Raw genomic sequence first — 21,279 nt, forward strand, 5'->3', positions numbered from 1 at the left:
CTTTGCAGCTGTGCTGTGCATGAGGAGCTGCCCCTTCCATTGTGGTCATTCCTCCTTTAAAGTGTGAGTATTTGAAAGCAAAGGCTGGTGTTCATAGTGTGTGTCAAAGAGGACTGAAGATGTGACCAAGGGTTTGAGAGCTGTGGTGTTATCAGTAAGGTCAGCCTGTAGAAATCATGGTTTTGAGTTCATGGCTGTGTTATTTAGAGGGGTCCCAAACTCTCCCAGGTGTGTCAGGCTGGTCTGGGCTTTGCATCTGTGCCAGGTGTGAGTGCCTGGACTCTTGCATTCCTTGTCAGCAGTGGGAGAGTTGCCTCCTCAGCATGTTGGCAGATGATGGAGTGTCTGAGGCCTCTCTTGGCTGTTCCACCACTCAGAAGAACCTCAAGACTGAGGGTTAAAGGAATCTCCCAAATTTCAAACAAGGGAAATGAGAAATTCTGCATCTGGACAGGAATTGCACTGGGCCCTGGCTCATGCTGTGGGCAGAGAGTGTGAAAAGTGGCTATTGTGAGCAGGACCCTGTGGTACAGATTGAGAAGAGAGTGAGCAGCAGGTTGCAATGGGGAATTACTTCAGTGGGGTGTCACCTGCGTCCAAGACAGATTTCAGGAAATTGTTCCCATGAAGTCACAAATAGTGGCCCTTCCTCTTTTTTGAGCAATGGTCAGATCCCGTGAAGAGTGGTGTGGACAGTTCAGGCCTCCACATGCGAAGAAGCACAAGGGGTTAGTGGACAAAGATCAGTTGAGGGCCACCAGATTATCAAGGACCTGGTGGATCTTTGCTAGAGGGGAGACTGAGTGAGCTGGGATTCTCAGAAGACAAGGCTAGGCAGGGTGGTGTCACCAGTGTGTGGGAACCTAGCTGTTCTCAGCACTGCACACATGAAGGGAAAGAGGGCACGTGCACAAGTGAAAATAGATGGAATTCCATGGGCAGAGGAAGGAAGAATTTTTCAGTGTGTGTGGATGGTCCCAGAGTGTAAGAGACAATGGGGTCCCTCTTCTTGGAGATTCAAAACTGAACTGGCCATAATCCTGGAAATACTGCTCTTGCTGGGCCTTCATGAGCAGAGAGGATGGAAGCACTTGCTCTCCACATTTCCTGCCCAAGTGGATGTTCTTTTTCCTCTCTTCATGGGGAGGACTCAAGAATGCTGCTGGGAAGAGAATTTTTCAAGTGTATGCTGGCTTAGAGTGACTTTGGCAGAGCAGTGCCCAGGAGAGAGTTGTTGTGTCCAAGCCTTTGGTAGATGAGGTGATGGCGTTGTGTCATGTTCAGGAAGGTGCCCCCTCTCCCCTGTTTCCCATGTCAGCGTTGGTTTTTCCTGGTGGGGACACATTTGCTAAGAAAGGTTCTTTGCTGCTTTTCCATCCAGCATTTTGGCTGAGTGCTGGCATTGCACAGGGTGAGGGTGTGAGATTCTTGTAATTCAAAAAGAACAGGAAGCAACTGAGGTTGTGATGCAAGAAAATTTATTGAAGTGGAAGAATGATGAGAAAGAAGAAGCTGAAGGAATCAGCTGTGAAGTACAAGTAGAGACACCATCAGCCAAGGTGCTTTGGTTGCAGGAGCTGTTGGCAGAGGCCAGAGCTGGTGGTGTCAGGGCTGGTGCTGAGGGCCCTTAGCAGATGGAGCCATAGCCCCTTCTGCCATAGCAGCCCAGGCCTCCCAGCCCATAGCCAAGGCCAAAGCCAAATCCCCCAGAGATGGGCTGTCCCTGGGCATTGAGCTCAGTGCCCAGAGCAGCGGAGGAGGTGGATCCGATGGCGGTGTTCTGGGGGAAGGAGGTCATGATGGGTCCTGGCAGGGTGACCAGCACAGGGGAAGGGTTGATGATGACGCGGGAATCCTGGCATTGCAGGGCACAGGGCTCGTTGCAGCTGTTGGCCAGCGGGGTGGGTCCGCAGGGACTGCAGCGGTTGTAGCAGGCCATGGGTGTTGTGTGGAGGGTGCCTGGAAGAGAGAGGGGGGTGAGGCAGGGTAGAAACTTGGTGGAGCAAAGAGAGAAGTATCAGCAGGTTGAGGGAGTGTGGAGGGTGTTGTGGGGGGCTGTGGGGAGGTGTGAGGGCTGCTGAGGCTGTGGCTGAGCGTGCTGGAAGAGAGGGTCCAGGGGTGCAGGAGTAAGAGGGTCAGGGCTTGAGACTCACCTTGTTGTTGGCAGGAGCAGGAGGAGAAGGCGTGAGGAGAAGTGTGTGAGGGAGAGAGGCTGTGGACTGTCTTTTATGCTGGTTCTGGAGGGGCGGGACAGCCTTGTCCCATGGCCTTGGGGCATTTTGCAGACCCCAGTTCCTGTCTGGCTCAGAGTGGTGAGTCCTGAGGTGGGGAATGTTTTCCATCCCACAACTCTGCTGCGTCATGTCCTACTTTTGTGTCCGTGTTCATCTGACTTTGGCGGCAGGTTTTTAATGCAAGTCTTAGAGATCAAGGGCTGTTGATGAAGATGTTTTTTGTGGAGGGCTGTGGATGTGGCCAGAGCTTTGGACAGTGGGCTGTCAACAGTGAAGTCACTCCCTGGCCCTGGTGTGCTGTGGTATTTGGGTGTCTTGTGGAGAGGGTCCTCATTCCCCCACAGCCATGTCAGGCTCATCTGGGCTTTGCAACTCTTCAAGGGGATGATGGTTGTCCCCTTCAATCACATTCTCTCCCTCCCTATCCCATTGCCAACATTCTAAACCGGTCTCTATGCCATGCCTTTCTTGCTGCATACGTCCTACCAATCCCTGTGATTTGAGGATTCCTGTTATGCTCTGCCATGTCTTGTGTTTATTCATTGGTAGCAGCGATCTCAGCTGGCCCCAGCTAGGTCATACTGTGTGGTCCCATTGCTGGACTCTGAGTGACACCTAAAATGGAAAACTAGTGAAATATAGGAAGACAACGTGTGAGGAGCAGTTGAAAGACCTGGTTACATTCAATTTTCAGAAGAAAATGTCCTTTTTGCTCTCTCAAGGTACCTGTATGAAAATCATAACTTTAGATTTTCCTAGCCCACTCTGATGAGTCATGAGCTGGAGACTGTTTTCCTTCCTGCAATCCTACAATTCCAAATCCTGCTCTGATGACTGTGACCATCTGACCTTGGCAGCAGCTTTAAAGTGAGAGTTGCTATTTGGGAGCATTTCCTTGGAAGGTGCGTGTCAGAGAAACAAGAATAAACCCGAAATGCCAATGAAAATTGGGGTGTCATCAGTGTGGTCAACCAATTGGAGAGGTGTGCGTTGGTTTGTGGCTGCATTTGAGTGAGGGACCCCATTCCTTTTCAGCTCTGTCAGGCTGCTCTGGGCTTTGTGGCTGTGCCAGATTTTAGGACCTGCCCCTTCCAGGGCATTTACTCCCTCCCACCTTGCCCATGGATTTCCAGGGACCTTGTTCCTGCAGACAAGCATGGGACAATTTTTTCCCCTATAAAGCATTTCCAAGTGCAGGTCATGCAAGGTGATGAGGAGCAGTTAGAGTTGATTTTGGAGGGCAAAATTATGTCTTAGTGACCTCTGAGTTACCTACAGAAAGAAAGAATCTTCCTGTGGGTGATGTGGGAGCCATGGTTGGTGTTTACCTCCACCTTGTAGCAATGTCTTTGGCACTGTCTCCTACTGCATCATTGCAGACCATGCAAGGACGTACAGGTGGTGTAAAGGGTCAGTGAGGTGGCCTGCTCTATTTATATAATATTGAAACAACATGACCTGGAGCCTTGTGATCCATAGTGAAGCTGGAGTCAAGGCTCCAATCAAGTAGCTCTAGAGTCTTACCAATGCGGCCAAGACTATTCAACATCCTCAAAAATGCTGTGTCAGTGTGAGCAGGTCTGGGCTCCCCAGGGGAGACGGCCCACAGACTTAGTGAAACAAGGCTAGTTCAGGGCTACCAAGATATTTAAATGATTGGAGGATTTTTCAGGGAGGACTGAAAGAGTTGGGACTTCCAGGAGACAAGGCTGGACAGGGGGTTGTTACCAGTGTGTGTAAATTCCTGATGTCAGGGAATGAAGCTGAGGGATCACATCTGTTCTCAGTGCTGCACATGCAAAGGAAAAGTCGGCAATGGCTCAAGAGAAAACAGATTCCATGGGCAGAGCAGAGAAGCTTTTTTTATTTTGAGGATGATCACAGAGTGGAAGCGGTGCAGGAGTCCGTCAAGGGAGATGAAAACCTGAAGTGTCCGTGGTTCTGGAAATCCTTCTCTTGGTAGCCTTCCTTGAGCAGAGAGGATGGAAGCGCTTGCAGCACTACCTGAGTTTCTCTGACAGTGAATGTTTGTGTGATTTGAGAGTTCTGATGGGAGGAGATCTTTTGAAATGTATGCTGGCATGGGGAGACTTAACCAGAGCAATGAGGTGTGGAGCATTGCTGTATCAAAGCCTTTGATATGGCAGGTGATGTGTTTTGTCATGTTCTGGAAGGTGACCCTTTAACCCAGCTTCCTATGGCAGTCTTGGTTATTACTGTTGGGGTTCAACTTGTTTAGGAAGGTGTTGTGCCCTTTTGCCATCCACTCCATGGGGGATGGTGTGAGAATTTTGGACTTCAAAAAGAAGTGGAGATCTGTGAGGCTTTGATGCAGGAAAAGTTTATTGACAAAAAAGCATTAAAAGGCAAGGGAGAAAACAAGAAGGTTTCCAGGATGTGGTGCAGGTCAAGAGGCCATCAGCCAAGGTTCTTTGGTTGTAGAAGCTGTTGGCAGAGGCCAGGGCTGGTGGTGTCAGGGCTGGTGCTGAGGGCCCTCAGCAGATGTAGCCATAGCCCCTTCTGCCACAGCAGCCCAGGCCTCCCAGGCCGTAGCCAAGGCCAAAGCCAAATCCCCCAGAGATGGGCTGTCCCTGGGCATTGAGCTCAGTGCCCAGAGCAGCAGAGGAGGTGGATCCGACGGCGGTGTTCTGGGGGAAGGAGGTCATGATGGGTCCTGGCAGGGTGACCAGCACAGGGGAAGGGTTGATGATGACGCGGGAATCCTGGCATTGCAGGGCACAGGGCTCGTTGCAGCTGTTGGCCAGCGGGGTGGGTCCGCAGGGACTGCAGAGGCTGTTGCAGGCCATGGGTGTGGTGTGGAGGGTGCCTGGAAGAGAGTGAGGTGAGGCAGGGTAGGGGCATGGTGGAGCAGAGAGAAGTATCAGCAGGTTGAAGGAGTGTGGAGGCTGCTGTGGGGCTGTGGGGAGGCATGAGGGCTGCTGAGGCTGGGGCTGAGTGTGCTGGAAGAAAGGGCCCAGGGGTGCAGGAGTAAGAGGGTCAGGGCTTGGGGCTCACCTGGTTGTCGGCAGGAGCAGGAGGAGAAGGCTTGCGGAGAAGTGTGTGAGGGAGAGAGGCTCTGGGCCGGCTTTTATGCTGGTTCTGGATGGGTGGGACAGCCTTGTCCCATGGCCTTGGGGCATTTTGCAGGCCACAGTTCCTGGTTGGCTCAGAGTGATGAGTCCTGAGGTGGGGAGTGTTTTGCATCCCACAACTCTGCAGTGTCATGTTCTACCTTTGAATCTGTGTTCATATGACCTTGGCGGCAGCTTTTAGATGCAGGTGTTAGAGACCAAGGGCTGTTGATGATGCTGATTTTTGTGGCAGTGTGTAGACGTGACCAAAGCTTTTGACAGTGTGGTGTTACCAGTGAAGTCACTCCCTGGCCCTGGTGTGCTGTGGTTTATGGGTGTCTTGTGGAGAGGAGGGTCCTCATTCCCCCACAGCCACGTCAGGCTCATCTGGGCTTTGCAGCTCTTCTGGGGATGATGATTGTCCCCATCCATCGCATTCTCTCCCTCCTTGTCCCGCTGCCAACATTCTGAACCTCTGTCTGTGCCAGGCATTTCCTGCTGGAGATTTGAAAGCATTCTCTGTGACGCCTCCCCTTGTGTCCAGTGTCTGGTGTTGGTTCATCCATAGTGCTCGTCTCAACTGGCCAACCCCCACACTGTGGGGTCCCATTGCTGGGCTCTGAGTGAAACCTGGAAAGGAATCCTGCTGCAGGCTAAGAAGATGACGTGTGAGGAGCAGTTGAAAAACCTGAGTGTTTTTTGCTTTCATAACAAAAGAGTTGACCGTTTTACTCTCTCAAAGTACCTGAATGAAAATTGTGATCCAAATTCAAGGTTGAGCCAAGCTTCAAATGAAACAACTCTAGAGTCAGATCCATGAGGCCAAAACTGCTCAACATACTCAAAAATGCTGTGAGTCAGTGTGAGCAGTTCTGGGGTCCCCAGGGGAGGAGGCCCACAAACTTAGTGAAACAAAGCCAGTCCAGGGCTACCAAGATATTTAAAGGGCTGGAGGATTTTTCAGAGAGGACTGAGAGAACTGGGAGTTCCAGGAGACAAGTCTGGATGGCAGTTGTTACAAGTTGGCAATGGCACAAGAGAAAACAGATGGAATTCCATGGGCAGAGCAGACAAGCCTGTTTTAGTGTGAGGGTGGTCACAGCGTGGAAGAGGTGCAGGAGTCTCTGTGTCCAGAGAGATGAAAACCTGAAGTGTCCATGGTTCTGGAAATCCTTCTCTGGGTAGCCTTTCTTGAGCAGAGGCGATGGAAGCCCTTGCAGCACTTCCTGAGTTTCTCTCAGAGTGGATGTTTGTGTGATTGTTTGTGTGGTTTGAGAGTTGTGATGGGAGGAGGTCTTGTGAAGGGAAAGCTGTCATGGAGAGTCTTTGCCAGAGCAATGAGCAGGAATGCATTGTTGTATCAATGCCTTTGGTATGGCAGGAGATGTGATTTTGTCATGTTCTGGACGGTCACCATTCAACCCTGCTTTGTGTGGCAGTCCTGGTTGTTACTGTTGGGATTTTACTTGTTTTGGAAGGTGTTGTGCCCCTTTTCCACCCACCCCATGGTTGAGGATGTGAGAACATTGGAATTCAAAAGGAAGAGACATGTGAGGCTTTGATGAAGGAAAACTTTATTGAGACAAAAGAATTAAAAGGCAAGAGTCAGAACTTGAACGGATCCAGAGTGAGGTGCAGGTAGAGACCATCAGAGAAGCTGCTTTGATTGCAGATGCTCGTGCCAGAGGCCAGAGCTGGTGGTGTCAGGGCTGGTGCTGAGGGCCTTCAGCAGATGTAGCCATAGCCCCTTCTGCCATAGCAGCCCAGGCCTCCCAGGCCATAGCCAAGGCCAAAGCCAAATCCCCCAGAGATGGGCTGTCCCTGGGCATTGAGCTCAGTGCCCAGAGCAGCGGAGGAGGTGGATCCGACGGCGGTGTTCTGGGGGAAGGAGGTCATGATGGGTCCTGGCAGGGTGACCAGCACAGGGGAAGGGTTGATGATGACGCTGGAATCCTGGCATTGCAGGGCACAGGGCTCGTTGCAGCTGTTGGCCAGCGGGGTGGGTCCGCAGGGACTGCAGAGGCTGTTGCAGGCCATGGGTGTGGTGTGGAGGGTGCCTGGAAGACAGAGGGGGGTGAGGCAGGGTAGAGGGGTGTGGGGGTGGAAGGGGTGAAGCGTCAGTAGAGTGAGAGAGTGTGGGGGCTGTAGTGGGGGGAAGCCATGAGGGCTGCTGAGGCTCGGTCTGAGTGTGCTGGAAGAGAGGGGCCAGGAGTACAGGTGCGGGAGGTTTGCGGGCTTGAGACTCACCTGGTTGTTGGCAGGAGCAGGAGGAGAAGGCTTGAGGAGAAGTGTGTGAGGGAGAGAGGCTGTGGGCCGGCTTTTATGCTGGTCCTGGAGGGGTGGGACAGCCTTGTCCCATGGCCTAGGGGCATTTTGCAGGCAGCAGCTCTTTGCTGACCCAGCCTGGTGAGTGATGAGATGGGGAATGTTTCCCTTTCCACATTTCTGCTGTGTCATGTCCAGTTCTTGAGTCTGTGTCAATCTGACATTGGCGGCAGCTTTTAAATGCGAGTAATAAAGAGAAAAGTTTGGTGATGATGTTGTTTTTCAGGCAGGGCTGACAACATGACCAACGCTTTGGACAGTGAGATGTCAACAGTGAAGTCACTCCACAACACTGGTGTGCTGTGGTTTGTGGCTGTCTTGTGAAGACGGGCCTCATTCCCTCCCAGGTCTGTTGGGATGGTCTTGGATTTGCAGGTGTACTCAGGATGACATTTCAGGATCTTTCATCATGTTCTCTCCTTCCCTAACTTTGCTCCGTGTCTGCAGGCCTCTCTCCATGCCTTTCCTTTCCTCCTGGACATGGGAGAGTGATGCCTGTGTTTCAGGGATGCCTGTCATGCTCCCCAGTGTCTTGTGTTTGTTCATCCGTAGCACTCCTCTTACCTGGGCCCAGGAAGGTCTCACTGTGGGGTCACAGAGCTCGGCTCTTACACAAGGGAAAGAAGAGTGGTGAGGGGAAAGGAGAACAAGACAAATGAGGAGCAGGTGAAGGAACTGGGGAATGTTCAATTTTCAGAAGAAGGTTGACCCTTTGGCCTCCTGGAGTTACCGGAAAGGAAACCATCTGACATTAGTCTTGTTTTCCTTTTATCCAGCCATCGGAGGAGAGGGAATGGAGTCAAGTTACCCCAGGGGAGGTTGAGTTTGGAAGTTTGAGTTTCAAGCCCTGTACATGGCTGCCCAGGGCAGTGATTTAGTCACCATTTCTGGAGGAATTTAGAAGCCATGGAGATTTGGGTTTTGGGGATGTTTCGTGGTGGCCTTAGAAGTGATGTCCTAATAGTTGGTCTTGATGCCATTTTACTTTTAGGTCTCCTACAAGTGAAACATTTCTGAGGTTGGTGGCATTCGCAGATTGGGTTTACATTTGGAGTGAATGTCAAGTGTCTTTTCCAGCTGAGGGGATTCCATGGGGGTTGGGGGGCAGCTGTGCAAGGGAGGAGAGGGTAGATGGGAGCAGCAGCAGGTGAGGGGCGAGCCAGGCCTTTGGGGTCTTGAGTTGTGGCAAGTGCTGGTGGGTGAGGCCAGTTGTCTTGGAGGATTTCCCTTGAGGAAATGGTGCTTGGCTGAGCTCTGTGTCTGCCATGTGCCAGTGACTCAGCCTGGGCATGGGGGGAGAGCTGTGGCTGCTGTTGGACAGAACTCTTTTGTGAAGCCTTTGATGCTCTTTCCCATTCTACACTCTCAGATCATCTGAACAAGCCCAGGTTGCCTAAGAGTGCAGTGAGAGGCCTGAAGAGTGGCTGAGAAGCCAGAGTTTATGCCTAAGTGGATGTGATATACTTCCCCTCTTTGGCAGAAAGGCTTGAGATTCCTGCTGGGAAGAGACTTTGTCAAGTGTGTGCTGGCATGAAGAGACTTAACCAGAACCATTGATGAACTGGAGAGCACTGATGTATCAAAGACTTTGGTGTAGAAAATGATGGCTTTGGGTCCTATTTTGGAAGGCCCTCCCTCAACCAATTTTCTCGTACCAGTCTTAGTTGTTACTTGTAGGGATATATTGCCAAGAAAATGTGTTGTGCCATTTTCCATCTACTCCAATGGCCTGTTTATTTCTGGCACTGTGCTGGGTAAGCATGTGAGGCAGAATTCAAAAAGGAGAGGAGGTAGGTAAGGCTTTGATGCAGCAGAAGTCTATTGAGGCAAAAGAAAGATGAGGGAAGATGAAGAAATTAAGAAGAGCTGGTCTGATGTGCAAGGTGAAGAAATTGAGAAGAGCTGGTCTGATGTGCAAGGTGAAGAAATTGAGAAGAGCTGGTCTGATGTGCTCTCATCAGCCAAGGTGCTTTGGTTGCAGGAGCTGTTGGCAGAGGCCAGAGCTGGTGGTGTCAGGGGTGGTGCTGAGGGCCCTTAGCAGATGGAGCCATAGCCCCTCCTGCCATAGCAGCCCAGGCCTCCCAGGCCGTAGCCAAATCCACGGCCGTAGCCAAGGCCGTAGCCAAGGCCAAAGCCAAATCCCCCAGAGATGGGCTGTCCCTGCACACTGAGCTCAGTGCCCAGAGCAGCGGAGGAGGTGGATCCGACGGCGGTGTTCTGGGGGAAGGAGGTCATGATGGGTCCCGGCAGGGTGACCAGCACAGGGGAAGGGTTGATGATGACGCGGGAATCCTGGCATTGCAGGGCACAGGGCTCGTTGCAGCTGTTGGCCAGCGGGGTGGGTCCGCAGGGACGGCAGAGGCTGTTGCAGGCCATGGGTGTGGTGTGGAGGGTGCCTGGAAGACAGAGGGGTGAGGCAGGGCAGGGGTGAGGCAGGGGCAGTGATGCAGGAGGGTGAGGGAGTGTGGAGGCTGTTGTGGGGCTGTGGGAAGCTGTGGGGGCTGCAGAGTCTGAGGCAGAGCATGTTGAAAGAGAGGAGTCAGGGGTGCATGAGCAGGAGGGTCATGGCTTGAGGCTCACCTGGTTGTCAGCAGGAGCAGGAGGAGTCAGGACAAGTATGTGAGGGAGGCTGTGGACTGGCTTTTATGCTCATCCTGTATGTGTGGAAAGCACTACCCTTGACACTGCAGCATTTTGGAGATTGCAGTTTTTAGCTGGCCCCCTCTGGTGAGTCTTGAGGTGGGGAATGTTTTCCTTCCCAGAACTCTTCAATGTCATATCCTACTCTTGAGTCCATGACCATCTGTCCTTGGCAGCATCTTTAATATGTGAGTTTAAAGGACCAAAGTTTGCTGCTGCTGGTGTTTTTCAGGAAAGGCTGAAGTCATGACCAAAGCTTTGGACAGTGGGGTGTCATCAGTGAGGTCACTGTGTGTGCTGTGCTTTGTTGGTGTCTTGTGAAGAGGAGCATCATTCCCCCCACAGCCACATCAGGCTGGTCCCGGCTTTGCAGCTCTTTTGGGAGTGAGGGGTGTTCCCTTCCATTATATTCTCTTCCTCTCTACCATATTTCCAGCTTTCTAAACCTGTCAATATGCTATGATTTATCCACAGGAAACGGGCAGGTTATCCCATTTATGTGTTTAGGGATGCCACAGATGCTTCCCACAGTCTGTGTTGATTCATCCTAGCTGGTGAAAGATAAGAAGAACAAGACAAGTGAGGAGCAGTTGAAGAAACTGGAGATGTTGAATTTTCAGAAGAAGAGAGTAACCTTGTTACTCTCTAGAGTCACTAGAATGGAAATCATAAGTTTTGCCTGGTGCAGCTGTGAAAGTGATGGGAAGGTGGGGAATGTTTTCCTTCCAGCAGCTGTACAACTCCATGTCTTGCCCTTGAGTCCACGTCCATCTGACCGAGGCAGCAGCTTTTAAGTAAGAGTTGGTATTTGGGAAGATTTGCTTAGAATGTGTGTGTCAGGGAAACCAGAATATCCAAGAATACCTAGGAATAATATGGGTGTCATCAGTGAGGTCATTTTGTGTCACTTGTGTGGTTTAGGTTGTGGGTGTGTTGTGAAGGGGAGCCCTCTTCGCCCTGCCAGGCTGCTCTGGGCTTTGCAGCTGTGCTGGGCTTTAGCACCTGCCCCCTTGCAGTGCATTTACTCCCTCTGACTTTGCTAATGGCTCCCCAGGCACCTCCTTCCTGCAGACATGGATGGGACAATTTCGTAATTCTGTAAAGGACTGCCAAGAGCAGGTCAGACAGGAAGATATTAAGGAGAAGTTGGCATTAATTTTGGGGGGCAAAATCAAAAATTAATGACCTCAGTGTTAGCTACAGAGAAGAGCAGCTAATTGGGGATTATGAGAGAGACATGGCTGGTGTTAACCTCCATTTTTTCACCTGGGATACTGACTGTGTCTCCTACGGCATCATCCCAGACAATCCCAGAATGGACAGGTTGTGTAAATGGTCAGTGAATTGGACTGCTAGATTTTTATCATATATAACATTCTGGGCAAGATCTGAAATCCATGCAAAGTCAAGTCTCAAGGGAAGTAGTTCAAGAGTTGTATCCACGGAGCCAATACAGACCAACATCCTCAACACTTAGGTGGGTTGGTGTGGGCATTTCTGGGCTCCCCAGCAGAAGAACCTCATGGACTTACTGGAACAAAACCAGTACAAGGCCACCAAGATGATCTAAGGGGCTCTTTGACAGAGGATCGAGATACCTGGGGCTCCCAGGAGACAAGGATGGGCAGGGGAGTGTCATCAGTGAGTGCAAATGCCTGATGGCATGGAATGAAGTCGAGGAAGTCTGGCTGATCTCAGCAGTGCTGCCATGAGGGAAAGGAGGGCAAGGGTGGATACGAAAACAGATTGAATTTCCTTGGCGCAGAAAGAGCTATTCATTGTGAGGGCAGTCAGACTGGGGAAGAGGTGGTGGAGTCTCTGTCATTGGCGTTCCAATCCTGACCTGTCCATGGTTCTGGAAATGCTGCTCTTGCTTGGGCAGGAGGGTTCCTACCCAAGTGGATGATGTTGTTTCTCTGTTTGCAGTGAGGGTTTGAGAGTCCTGCTGGGAAGAGAATTTTACCAGAATGTTCTGGCATGGACCATATTTGCCAGAGCCATGCACAGGACAGCATGGATGTGTCAAAGCCTTTGGTGTTATCAGGTGATGGGCTTGTCTCATGTTCTGGAAATTTGTCTCCCTCCTCCCTTACATCCCTTGCCTGTCTTATTTGGTACAGGTGGTGACATCCTTGCTAAGAAAGATGTTTTGGCTCTTTTCCATCCCCCCCAATGGCCTGTTCATTTGTGGCACTGTGCTGAGTAAGGAGGGGAGACCACTGGGATTCAAACACAAAAGGAGGCATTTCAGACTTTGATGCAACAGAACTTTATTGAGGCAATAAAATCGAAGAGAAAGGAGAAAGAAATTGAAGGGAGCGGGTTGGCAGAGCAGGTAGGGAAAAGACCAGCTGAGGTGTTTTGCTGCCGGAGCTGTTGGCAGAGGCCAGAGCTGGTGGTGTCAGGGGCTGGTGCTGAGGGCCCTTAGCAGATGGAGCCATAGCCCCTTCTGCCATAGCAGCCCAGGCCTCCCAGGCCGTAGCCAAGGCCAAAGCCAAATCCCCCAGAGATGGGCTGTCCCTGGGCATTGAGCTCAGTGCCCAGAGCAGCGGAGGAGGTGGATCCGACGGCGGTGTTCTGGGGGAAGGAGGTCATGATGGGTCCTGGCAGGGTGACCAGCACAGGGGAAGGGTTGATGATGACGCGGGAATCCTGGCATTGCAGGGCACAGGGCTCGTTGCAGCTGTTGGCCAGCGGGGTGGGTCCGCAGGGACTGCAGCGGTCGTAGCAGGCCATGGGTGTGGTGTGGAGGGTGCCTGGAAGAGAGGGAGGTGAGGCAGGGCAGGGGCATGGGGGTCTGAGGGACAGTGATGGGAATGGTGAGGGAGTGTGGCAGCTGTTGTGGAACTGTCAGGATGTGTGAGGGCTGCTGAGGCTGGAGCTCAGCATGCTGGAAGAGAGGGGCTGGGGGTGCAGGAGCAGGGGGGTTTGAGGCTCACCTGGTTGTCAGAACAGGAGCAGGAGGAGAAGGCTTGAGGAGAAGTGTGTGAGGGAGAGAGGCTCTGGGCCGGCTTTTATTCTGGTCTTGGATGGGTGAGGCAACCCTACCCTTGACCCTGCAGCATTTTTGAGCCTGCAGTTTTTAGCTGGCCCCTCCTGGTGAGTCTTGAGGTGTGGAATGTTTTCCTTCCCATAAGTCTGCAATGCCATAGTCTACTCTTGAGTCTGTGTCCATCTGTCCTTGGTGGATGCTTTAATGTGTGAGTTTGAGAGACCGAAGTTTGGTGGTGATGATGCTTTTCAGGAAAGGCTGAAGTCATGACCAAAGCTTTGGATGGTGGGGTGTCATCAGTGAGGTCACTGTGTGTGCTGTGCTTTGTTGGTGTCTTGTGAAGAGGAGCATCATTCCCTCCACAACCACATCAGGCTGGTCCCGGCTTTGCAGCTCTTTTGGGGGTGAGGAGTCTCCCCTTCCATTACATTCTTTCCTTTCCTACCATCTTTCCAACTTTTTGAACCTGTCCATATGGCATGATTTTTCCACAGGAAATGGGCAGACTATCCCGTTTAGGTGTTTAGGGAAGCCTCCCTTGCTCCCCAAAGTCTTGTGTTGCTTCATCGTAGCTGGTGAAAGATAAGAAGAACAAGACATGTGAGGAGCAGATGAAGGAACTGAGATATTGAATTTTCAGAAAAAGTAACCGTGTTACTATTTAGAGTCACTAGAATGGAAATGATAACATCAGTTTTGCCTGTTGCAGCTGTGTAAGTGATGGGAAGGTGGGGAATGTTTTCCTTGCTGCAGCTGTACAACTCCAAGTGCTGCCCTTGAGTCTGCGTCCATCTGACCCAGGCAGCAGCTTTTAAGTAAGAGTTGGTATTTGGGAAGATTTGCTTAGAATGTGTGTGTCAGGGAAACCAGAATATCCAAGAATACCTAGGAATAATATGGGTGTCATCAGTGAGGTCATTTTGTGTCACTTGTGTGGTTTAGGTTGTGGGTGTGTTGTGAAGGGGAGCCCTCTTCACCCTGCCAGGCTGCCCTGGGCTTTGCAGCTGTGCTGGGCTTTAGCACCTGCCCCCTTGCAGTGCATTTACTCCCTCTGACTTTGCTAATGGCTCTCCAGGCACCTCCTTCCTGCAGACATGGATGGGACGATTTCGTAATTCTGTAAAGGACTGCCAAGAGCAGGTCAGACAGGAAGATATTAAGGAGAAGTTAGCATTAATTTTGGGGGGCAAAATCAAAAATTAATGACCTCAGTGTTAGCTACAGAGAAGAGCAGCTAATTGGGGATTATGAGAGAGACATGGCTGGTGTTAACCTCCATTTTTCACCTGGATATTTACTGTGTCTCCTACGGCATCATCCCAGACTATCCCAGAATGGACAGGTTGTGTAAATGGTCAGTGAATTGGACTGCTAGATTTTTATAATATATAACATTCTGGGCAAGATCTGAAATGCAGGTGAAGTCAAGTCTCAAGGGAAGTAGTTCAAGAGTTGTATCCACGGAACCAACACAGACCAACATCCTCAACACTTAGGTGGGTTGGTGTGGGCATTTCTGGGCTCCCCAGCAGAAGAACCTCATGGACTTACTGGAACAAAACCAGTACAAGGCCACCAAGATAATCTAAGGGGCTCTTTGACAGAGGATCGAGATACCTGGGGCTCCCAGGAGACAAGGATGGGCAGGGGAGTGTCATCAGTGAGTGCAAATGCCTGATGGCATGGAATGAAGTCGAGGAAGTCTGGCTGATCTCAGCAGTGCTGCCATGAGGGAAAAGAGGGCAAGGGTGGATACGAAAACAGATTGAATTTCCTTGGCGCAGAAAGAGCTATTCATTGTGAGGGCAGTCAGATTGGGGAAGAGGTGGTGGAGTCTCTGTCATTGGCGTTCCAATCCTGACCTGTCCATGGTTCTGGAAATGCTGCTCTTGCTTGGGCAGGAGGGTTCCTACCCAAGTGGATGATGTTGTTTCTCTGTTTGCAGTGAGGGTTTGAGAGTCCTGCTGGGAAGAGAATTTTTCCAGAATGTTCTGGCATGGACCATATTTGCCAGAGCCATGCACAGGACAGCATGGATGTGTCAAAGCCTTTGGTGTTATCAGGTGATGGGCTTGTCTCATGTTCTGAAATTTGTCTCCCTCCTCCCTTACATCCCTTGCCTGTCTTATTTGGTACAGGTGGTGACATCCTTGCTAAGAAAGATGTTTTGGCTCTTTTCCATCCCCCCCAATGGCCTGTTCATTTGTGGCACTGTGCTGAGTAAGGAGGGGAGACCACTGGGATTCAAACACAAAAGGAGGCATCTCAGGCTTTGATGCAACAGAACTTTATTGAGGCAATAAAATCGAAGAGAAAGGAGAAAGAGATTGAAGGGAGCGGGTTGGCAGAGCAGGTAGGGAAAAGACCAGCTGAGGTGTTTTGCTGCCGGAGCTGTTGGCAGAGGCCAGAGCTGGTGGTGTCAGGGCTGGTGCTGAGGGCCCTTAGCAGATGGAGCCATAGCCCCTTCTGCCATAGCAGCCCAGGCCTCCCAGGCCATAGCCAAGGCCAAAGCCAAATCCCCCAGAGATGGGCTGTCCCTGGGCATTGAGCTCAGTGCCCACGGCAGCGGAGGATGTGGATCCGACGGCGGTGTTCTGGGGGAAGGAGGTCATGATGGGTCCTGGCAGGGTGACCAGCACAGGGGAAGGGTTGATGATGACGCTGGAATTCTGGCATTGCAGGGCACAGGGCTCGTTGCAGCTGTTGGCCAGCGGGGTGGGTCCACAGGGACTGCAGCGGTCGTAGCAGGCCATGGGTGTGGTGTGGAGGGTGCCTGGAAGAGAGGGGGGTGAGGCAGGGCAGGGGCATGGGGGTCTGAGGGACAGTGATGGGAATGGTGAGGGAGTGTGGCAGCTGTTGTGGAACTGTCAGGATGTGTGAGGGCTGCTGAGGCTGGAGCTCAGCATGCTGGAAGAGAGGGGCTGGGGGTGCAGGAGCAGGGGGGTTTGAGGCTCACCTGGTTGTCAGAACAGGAGCAGGAGGAGAAGGCTTGAGGAGAAGTGTGTGAGGGAGAGAGGCTCTGGGCCAGCTTTTATTCTGGTCTTGGATGGGTGAGGCAACCCTACCTTTGACCCTGCAGCATTTTTGAGCCTGCAGTTTTTAGCTGGCCCCTCCTGGTGAGTCTTGAGGTGTGGAATGTTTTCCTTCCCATAAGTCTGCAATGCCATAGTCTACTCTTGAGTCTGTGTCCATCTGTCCTTGGTGGATGCTTTAATGTGTGAGTTTGAGAGACCGAAGTTTGGTGGTGATGATGCTTTTCAGGAAAGGCTGAAGTCATGACCAAAGCTTTGGATGGTGGGGTGTCATCAGTGAGGTCACTGTGTGTGCTGTGCTTTGTTGGTGTCTTGTGAAGAGGAGCATCATTCCCTCCACAACCACATCAGGCTGGTCCCGGCTTTGCAGCTCTTTTGGGGGTGAGGAGTCTCCCCTTCCATTACATTCTTTCCTTTCCTACCATCTTTCCAACTTTTTGAACCTGTCCATATGGCATGATTTTTCCACAGGAAATGGGCAGACTATCCCGTTTAGGTGTTTAGGGAAGCCTCCCTTGCTCCCCAAAGTCTTGTGTTGCTTCATCGTAGCTGGTGAAAGATAAGAAGAACAAGACATGTGAGGAGCAGATGAAGGAACTGAGATATTGAATTTTCAGAAAAAGTAACCGTGTTACTATTTAGAGTCACTAGAATGGAAATGATAACATCAGTTTTGCCTGTTGCAGCTGTGTAAGTGATGGGAAGGTGGGGAATATTTTCCTTCCAGCAGCTGTACAACTCCAAGTGCTGCCCTTGAGTCTGCGTCCATCTGACCCAGGCAGCAGCTTTTAAGTAAGAGTTGGTATTTGGGAAGATTTGCTTAGAATGTGTGTGTCAGGGAAACCAGAATATCCAAGAATACCTAGGAATAATATGGGTGTCATCAGTGAGGTCATTTTGTGTCACTTGTGTGGTTTAGGTTGTGGGTGTGTTGTGAAGGGGAGCCCTCTTCACCCTGCCAGGCTGCCCTGGGCTTTGCAGCTGTGCTGGGCTTTAGCACCTGCCCCCTTGCAGTGCATTTACTCCCTCTGACTTTGCTAATGGCTCTCCAGGCACCTCCTTCCTGCAGACATGGATGGGACAATTTCGTAATTCTGTAAAGGACTGCCAAGAGCAGGTCAGACAGGAAGATATTAAGGAGAAGTTAGCATTAATTTTGGGGGGCAAAATCAAAAATTAATGACCTCAGTGTTAGCTACAGAGAAGAGCAGCTAATTGGGGATTATGAGAGAGACATGGCTGGTGTTAACCTCCATTTTTTCACCTGGATATTTACTGTGTCTCCTACGGCATCATCCCAGACTATCCCAGAATGGACAGGTTGTGTAAATGGTCAGTGAATTGGACTGCTAGATTTTTATAATATATAACATTCTGGGCAAGATCTGAAATGCAGGTGAAGTCAAGTCTCAAGGGAAGTAGTTCAAGAGTTGTATCCACGGAACCAACACAGACCAACATCCTCAACACTTAGGTGGGTTGGTGTGGGCATTTCTGGGCTCCCCAGCAGAAGAACCTCATGGACTTACTGGAACAAAACCAGTACAAGGCCACCAAGATAATCTAAGGGGCTCTTTGACAGAGGATCGAGATACCTGGGGCTCCCAGGAGACAAGGATGGGCAGGGGAGTGTCATCAGTGAGTGCAAATGCCTGATGGCATGGAATGAAGTCGAGGAAGTCTGGCTGATCTCAGCAGTGCTGCCATGAGGGAAAAGAGGGCAAGGGTGGATACGAAAACAGATTGAATTTCCTTGGCGCAGAAAGAGCTATTCATTGTGAGGGCAGTCAGATTGGGGAAGAGGTGGTGGAGTCTCTGTCATTGGCGTTCCAATCCTGACCTGTCCATGGTTCTGGAAATGCTGCTCTTGCTTGGGCAGGAGGGTTCCTACCCAAGTGGATGATGTTGTTTCTCTGTTTGCAGTGAGGGTTTGAGAGTCCTGCTGGGAAGAGAATTTTTCCAGAATGTTCTGGCATGGACCATATTTGCCAGAGCCATGCACAGGACAGCATGGATGTGTCAAAGCCTTTGGTGTTATCAGGTGATGGGCTTGTCTCATGTTCTGGAAATTTGTCTCCCTCCCTCCCTTACATCCCTTGCCTGTCTTATTTGGTACAGGTGGTGACATCCTTGCTAAGAAAGATGTTTTGGCTCTTTTCCATCCCCCAATGGCCTGTTCATTTGTGGCACTGTGCTGAGTAAGGAGGGGAGACCACTGGGATTCAAACACAAAAGGAGGCATCTCAGGCTTTGATGCAACAGAACTTTATTGAGGCAATAAAATCGAAGAGAAAGGAGAAAGAGATTGAAGGGAGCGGGTTGGCAGAGCAGGTAGGGAAAAGACCAGCTGAGGTGTTTTGCTGCCGGAGCTGTTGGCAGAGGCCAGAGCTGGTGGTGTCAGGGCTGGTGCTGAGGGCCCTTAGCAGATGGAGCCATAGCCCCTTCCTGCCATAGCAGCCCAGGCCTCCCAGGCCATAGCCAAGGCCAAAAGCCAAATCCCCCAGAGATGGGCTGTCCCTGGGCATTGAGCTCAGTGCCCGGGCAGCGGAGGATGTGGATCCCACGGCGGTGTTCTGGGGGAAGGAGGTCATGATGGGTCCTGGCAGGGTGACCAGCACAGGGGAAGGGTTGATGATGACGCTGGAATTCTGGCATTGCAGGGCACAGGGCTCGTTGCAGCTGTTGGCCAGCGGGGTGGGTCCACAGGGACTGCAGCGGTCGTAGCAGGCCATGGGTGTGGTGTGGAGGGTGCCTGGAAGAGAGGGGGTGAGGCAGGGCAGGGGCATGGGGGTCTGAGGGACAGTGATGGGAATGGTGAGGGAGTGTGGCAGCTGTTGTGGAACTGTCAGGATGTGTGAGGGCTGCTGAGGCTGGAGCTCAGCATGCTGGAAGAGAGGGGCTGGGGGTGCAGGAGCAGGGGGGTTTGAGGCTCACCTGGTTGTCAGAACAGGAGCAGGAGGAGAAGGCTTGAGGAGAAGTGTGTGAGGGAGAGAGGCTCTGGGCCAGCTTTTATTCTGGTCTTGGATGGGTGAGGCAACCCTACCTTTGACCCTGCAGCATTTTTGAGCCTGCAGTTTTTAGCTGGCCCCTCCTGGTGAGTCTTGAGGTGTGGAATGTTTTCCTTCCCATAAGTCTGCAATGCCATAGTCTACTCTTGAGTCTGTGTCCATCTGTCCTTGGTGGATGCTTTAATGTGTGAGTTTGAGAGACCGAAGTTTGGTGGTGATGATGCTTTTCAGGAAAGGCTGAAGTCATGACCAAAGCTTTGGATGGTGGGGGTGTCATCAGTGAGGTCACTGTGTGTGCTGTGCTTTGTTGGTGTCTTGTGAAGAGGAGCATCATTCCCTCCACAACCACATCAGGCTGGTCCCGGCTTTGCAGCTCTTTTGGGGGTGAGGAGTCTCCCCTTCCATTACATTCTTTCCTTTCCTACCATCTTTCCAACTTTTTGAACCTGTCCATATGGCATGATTTTTCCACAGGAAATGGGCAGACTATCCCGTTTAGGTGTTTAGGGAAGCCTCCCTTGCTCCCCAAAGTCTTGTGTTGCTTCATCGTAGCTGGTGAAAGATAAGAAGAACAAGACATGTGAGGAGCAGATGAAGGAACTGAGATATTGAATTTTCAGAAAAAGTAACCGTGTTACTATTTAGAGTCACTAGAATGGAAATGATAACATCAGTTTTGCCTGTTGCAGCTGTGTAAGTGATGGGAAGGTGGGGAATATTTTCCTTCCAGCAGCTGTACAACTCCAAGTGCTGCCCTTGAGTCTGCGTCCATCTGACCCAGGCAGCAGCTTTTAAGTAAGAGTTGGTATTTGGGAAGATTTGCTTAGAATGTGTGTGTCAGGGAAACCAGAATATCCAAGAATACCTAGGAATAATATGGGTGTCATCAGTGAGGTCATTTTGTGTCACTTGTGTGGTTTAGGTTGTGGGTGTGTTGTGAAGGGGAGCCCTCTTCACCCTGCCAGGCTGCCCTGGGCTTTGCAGCTGTGCTGGGCTTTAGCACCTGCCCCTTGCAGTGCATTTACTCCCTCTGACTTTGCTAATGGCTCTCCAGGCACCTCCTTCCTGCAGACATGGATGGGACAATTTCGTATCTGTAAAGGACTGCCAAGAGCAGGTCAGACAGGAAGATATTAAGGAGAAGTTAGCATTAATTTTGGGGGGCAAAATCAAAAATTAATGACCTCAGTGTTAGCTACAGAGAAGAGCAGCTAATTGGGGATTATGAGAGAGACATGGCTGGTGTTAACCTCCATTTTTTCACCTGGATATTTACTGTGTCTCCTACGGCATCATCCCAGACTATCCCAGAATGGACAGGTTGTGTAAATGGTCAGTGAATTGGACTGCTAGATTTTTATAATATATAACATTCTGGGCAAGATCTGAAATGCAGGTGAAGTCAAGTCTCAAGGGAAGTAGTTCAAGAGTTGTATCCACGGAACCAACACAGACCAACATCCTCAACACTTAGGTGGGTTGGTGTGGGCATTTCTGGGCTCCCCAGCAGAAGAACCTCATGGACTTACTGGAACAAAACCAGTACAAGGCCACCAAGATAATCTAAGGGGCTCTTTGACAGAGGATCGAGATACCTGGGGCTCCCAGGAGACAAGGATGGGCAGGGGAGTGTCATCAGTGAGTGCAAATGCCTGATGGCATGGAATGAAGTCGAGGAAGTCTGGCTGATCTCAGCAGTGCTGCCATGAGGGAAAAGAGGGCAAGGGTGGATACGAAAACAGATTGAATTTCCTTGGCGCAGAAAGAGCTATTCATTGTGAGGGCAGTCAGATTGGGGAAGAGGTGGTGGAGTCTCTGTCATTGGCGTTCCAATCCTGACCTGTCCATGGTTCTGGAAATGCTGCTCTTGCTTGGGCAGGAGGGTTCCTACCCAAGTGGATGATGTTGTTTCTCTGTTTGCAGTGAGGGTTTGAGAGTCCTGCTGGGAAGAGAATTTTTCCAGAATGTTCTGGCATG

At 51.1% G+C, this 21,279-nt stretch overlaps 6 protein-coding genes across 6 annotated transcripts; all 6 read right to left on the reverse strand.

The window, feature by feature from the left end:
* Positions 1-1,627: 1,627 nt before the first annotated feature.
* LOC115901213 (feather beta keratin-like) lies at positions 1,628-1,939 on the reverse strand. The gene has a single exon (XM_030943652.1). The coding sequence runs from the start codon at positions 1,937-1,939 to the stop codon at positions 1,628-1,630; it is 312 nt and encodes a 103-aa protein (XP_030799512.1).
* A 2,790-nt stretch (positions 1,940-4,729) lies between these two features.
* Positions 4,730-5,041, reverse strand: LOC115901182 (feather beta keratin-like). Its single transcript, XM_030943590.1, has one exon. The coding sequence runs from the start codon at positions 5,039-5,041 to the stop codon at positions 4,730-4,732; it is 312 nt and encodes a 103-aa protein (XP_030799450.1).
* A 1,989-nt stretch (positions 5,042-7,030) lies between these two features.
* LOC115901131 (feather beta keratin-like) lies at positions 7,031-7,342 on the reverse strand. The gene has a single exon (XM_030943485.1). It carries the CDS (start codon positions 7,340-7,342, stop codon positions 7,031-7,033), a length of 312 nt encoding a protein of 103 aa, XP_030799345.1.
* A 2,322-nt stretch (positions 7,343-9,664) lies between these two features.
* On the reverse strand, positions 9,665-10,006 carry LOC115900965 (feather beta keratin-like). The gene has a single exon (XM_030943189.1). The coding sequence runs from the start codon at positions 10,004-10,006 to the stop codon at positions 9,665-9,667; it is 342 nt and encodes a 113-aa protein (XP_030799049.1).
* A 2,688-nt stretch (positions 10,007-12,694) lies between these two features.
* Positions 12,695-13,006, reverse strand: LOC115901121 (feather beta keratin-like). Its single transcript, XM_030943472.1, has one exon. It carries the CDS (start codon positions 13,004-13,006, stop codon positions 12,695-12,697), a length of 312 nt encoding a protein of 103 aa, XP_030799332.1.
* Positions 13,007-15,703: 2,697 nt separating this feature from the next.
* Positions 15,704-16,015, reverse strand: LOC115901171 (feather beta keratin-like). Its single transcript, XM_030943575.1, has one exon. It carries the CDS (start codon positions 16,013-16,015, stop codon positions 15,704-15,706), a length of 312 nt encoding a protein of 103 aa, XP_030799435.1.
* Positions 16,016-21,279: the final 5,264 nt, after the last annotated feature.

Source organism: Camarhynchus parvulus, chromosome 2 (assembly GCF_901933205.1).
Source record: "Camarhynchus parvulus chromosome 2, STF_HiC, whole genome shotgun sequence".
Taxonomy (NCBI): Eukaryota; Metazoa; Chordata; class Aves; order Passeriformes; family Thraupidae; genus Camarhynchus; species Camarhynchus parvulus.

Bases quoted from the DNA above. Each gene is read 5' to 3' on its own strand.
- LOC115901182 (XM_030943590.1), bottom strand. From the start codon at position 5,041: ATGGCCTGCAACAGCCTCTGCAGTCCCTGCGGACCCACCCCGCTGGCC.
- LOC115901171 (XM_030943575.1), bottom strand. From the start codon at position 16,015: ATGGCCTGCTACGACCGCTGCAGTCCCTGTGGACCCACCCCGCTGGCC.
- LOC115900965 (XM_030943189.1), bottom strand. From the start codon at position 10,006: ATGGCCTGCAACAGCCTCTGCCGTCCCTGCGGACCCACCCCGCTGGCC.
- LOC115901121 (XM_030943472.1), bottom strand. From the start codon at position 13,006: ATGGCCTGCTACGACCGCTGCAGTCCCTGCGGACCCACCCCGCTGGCC.
- LOC115901213 (XM_030943652.1), bottom strand. From the start codon at position 1,939: ATGGCCTGCTACAACCGCTGCAGTCCCTGCGGACCCACCCCGCTGGCC.
- LOC115901131 (XM_030943485.1), bottom strand. From the start codon at position 7,342: ATGGCCTGCAACAGCCTCTGCAGTCCCTGCGGACCCACCCCGCTGGCC.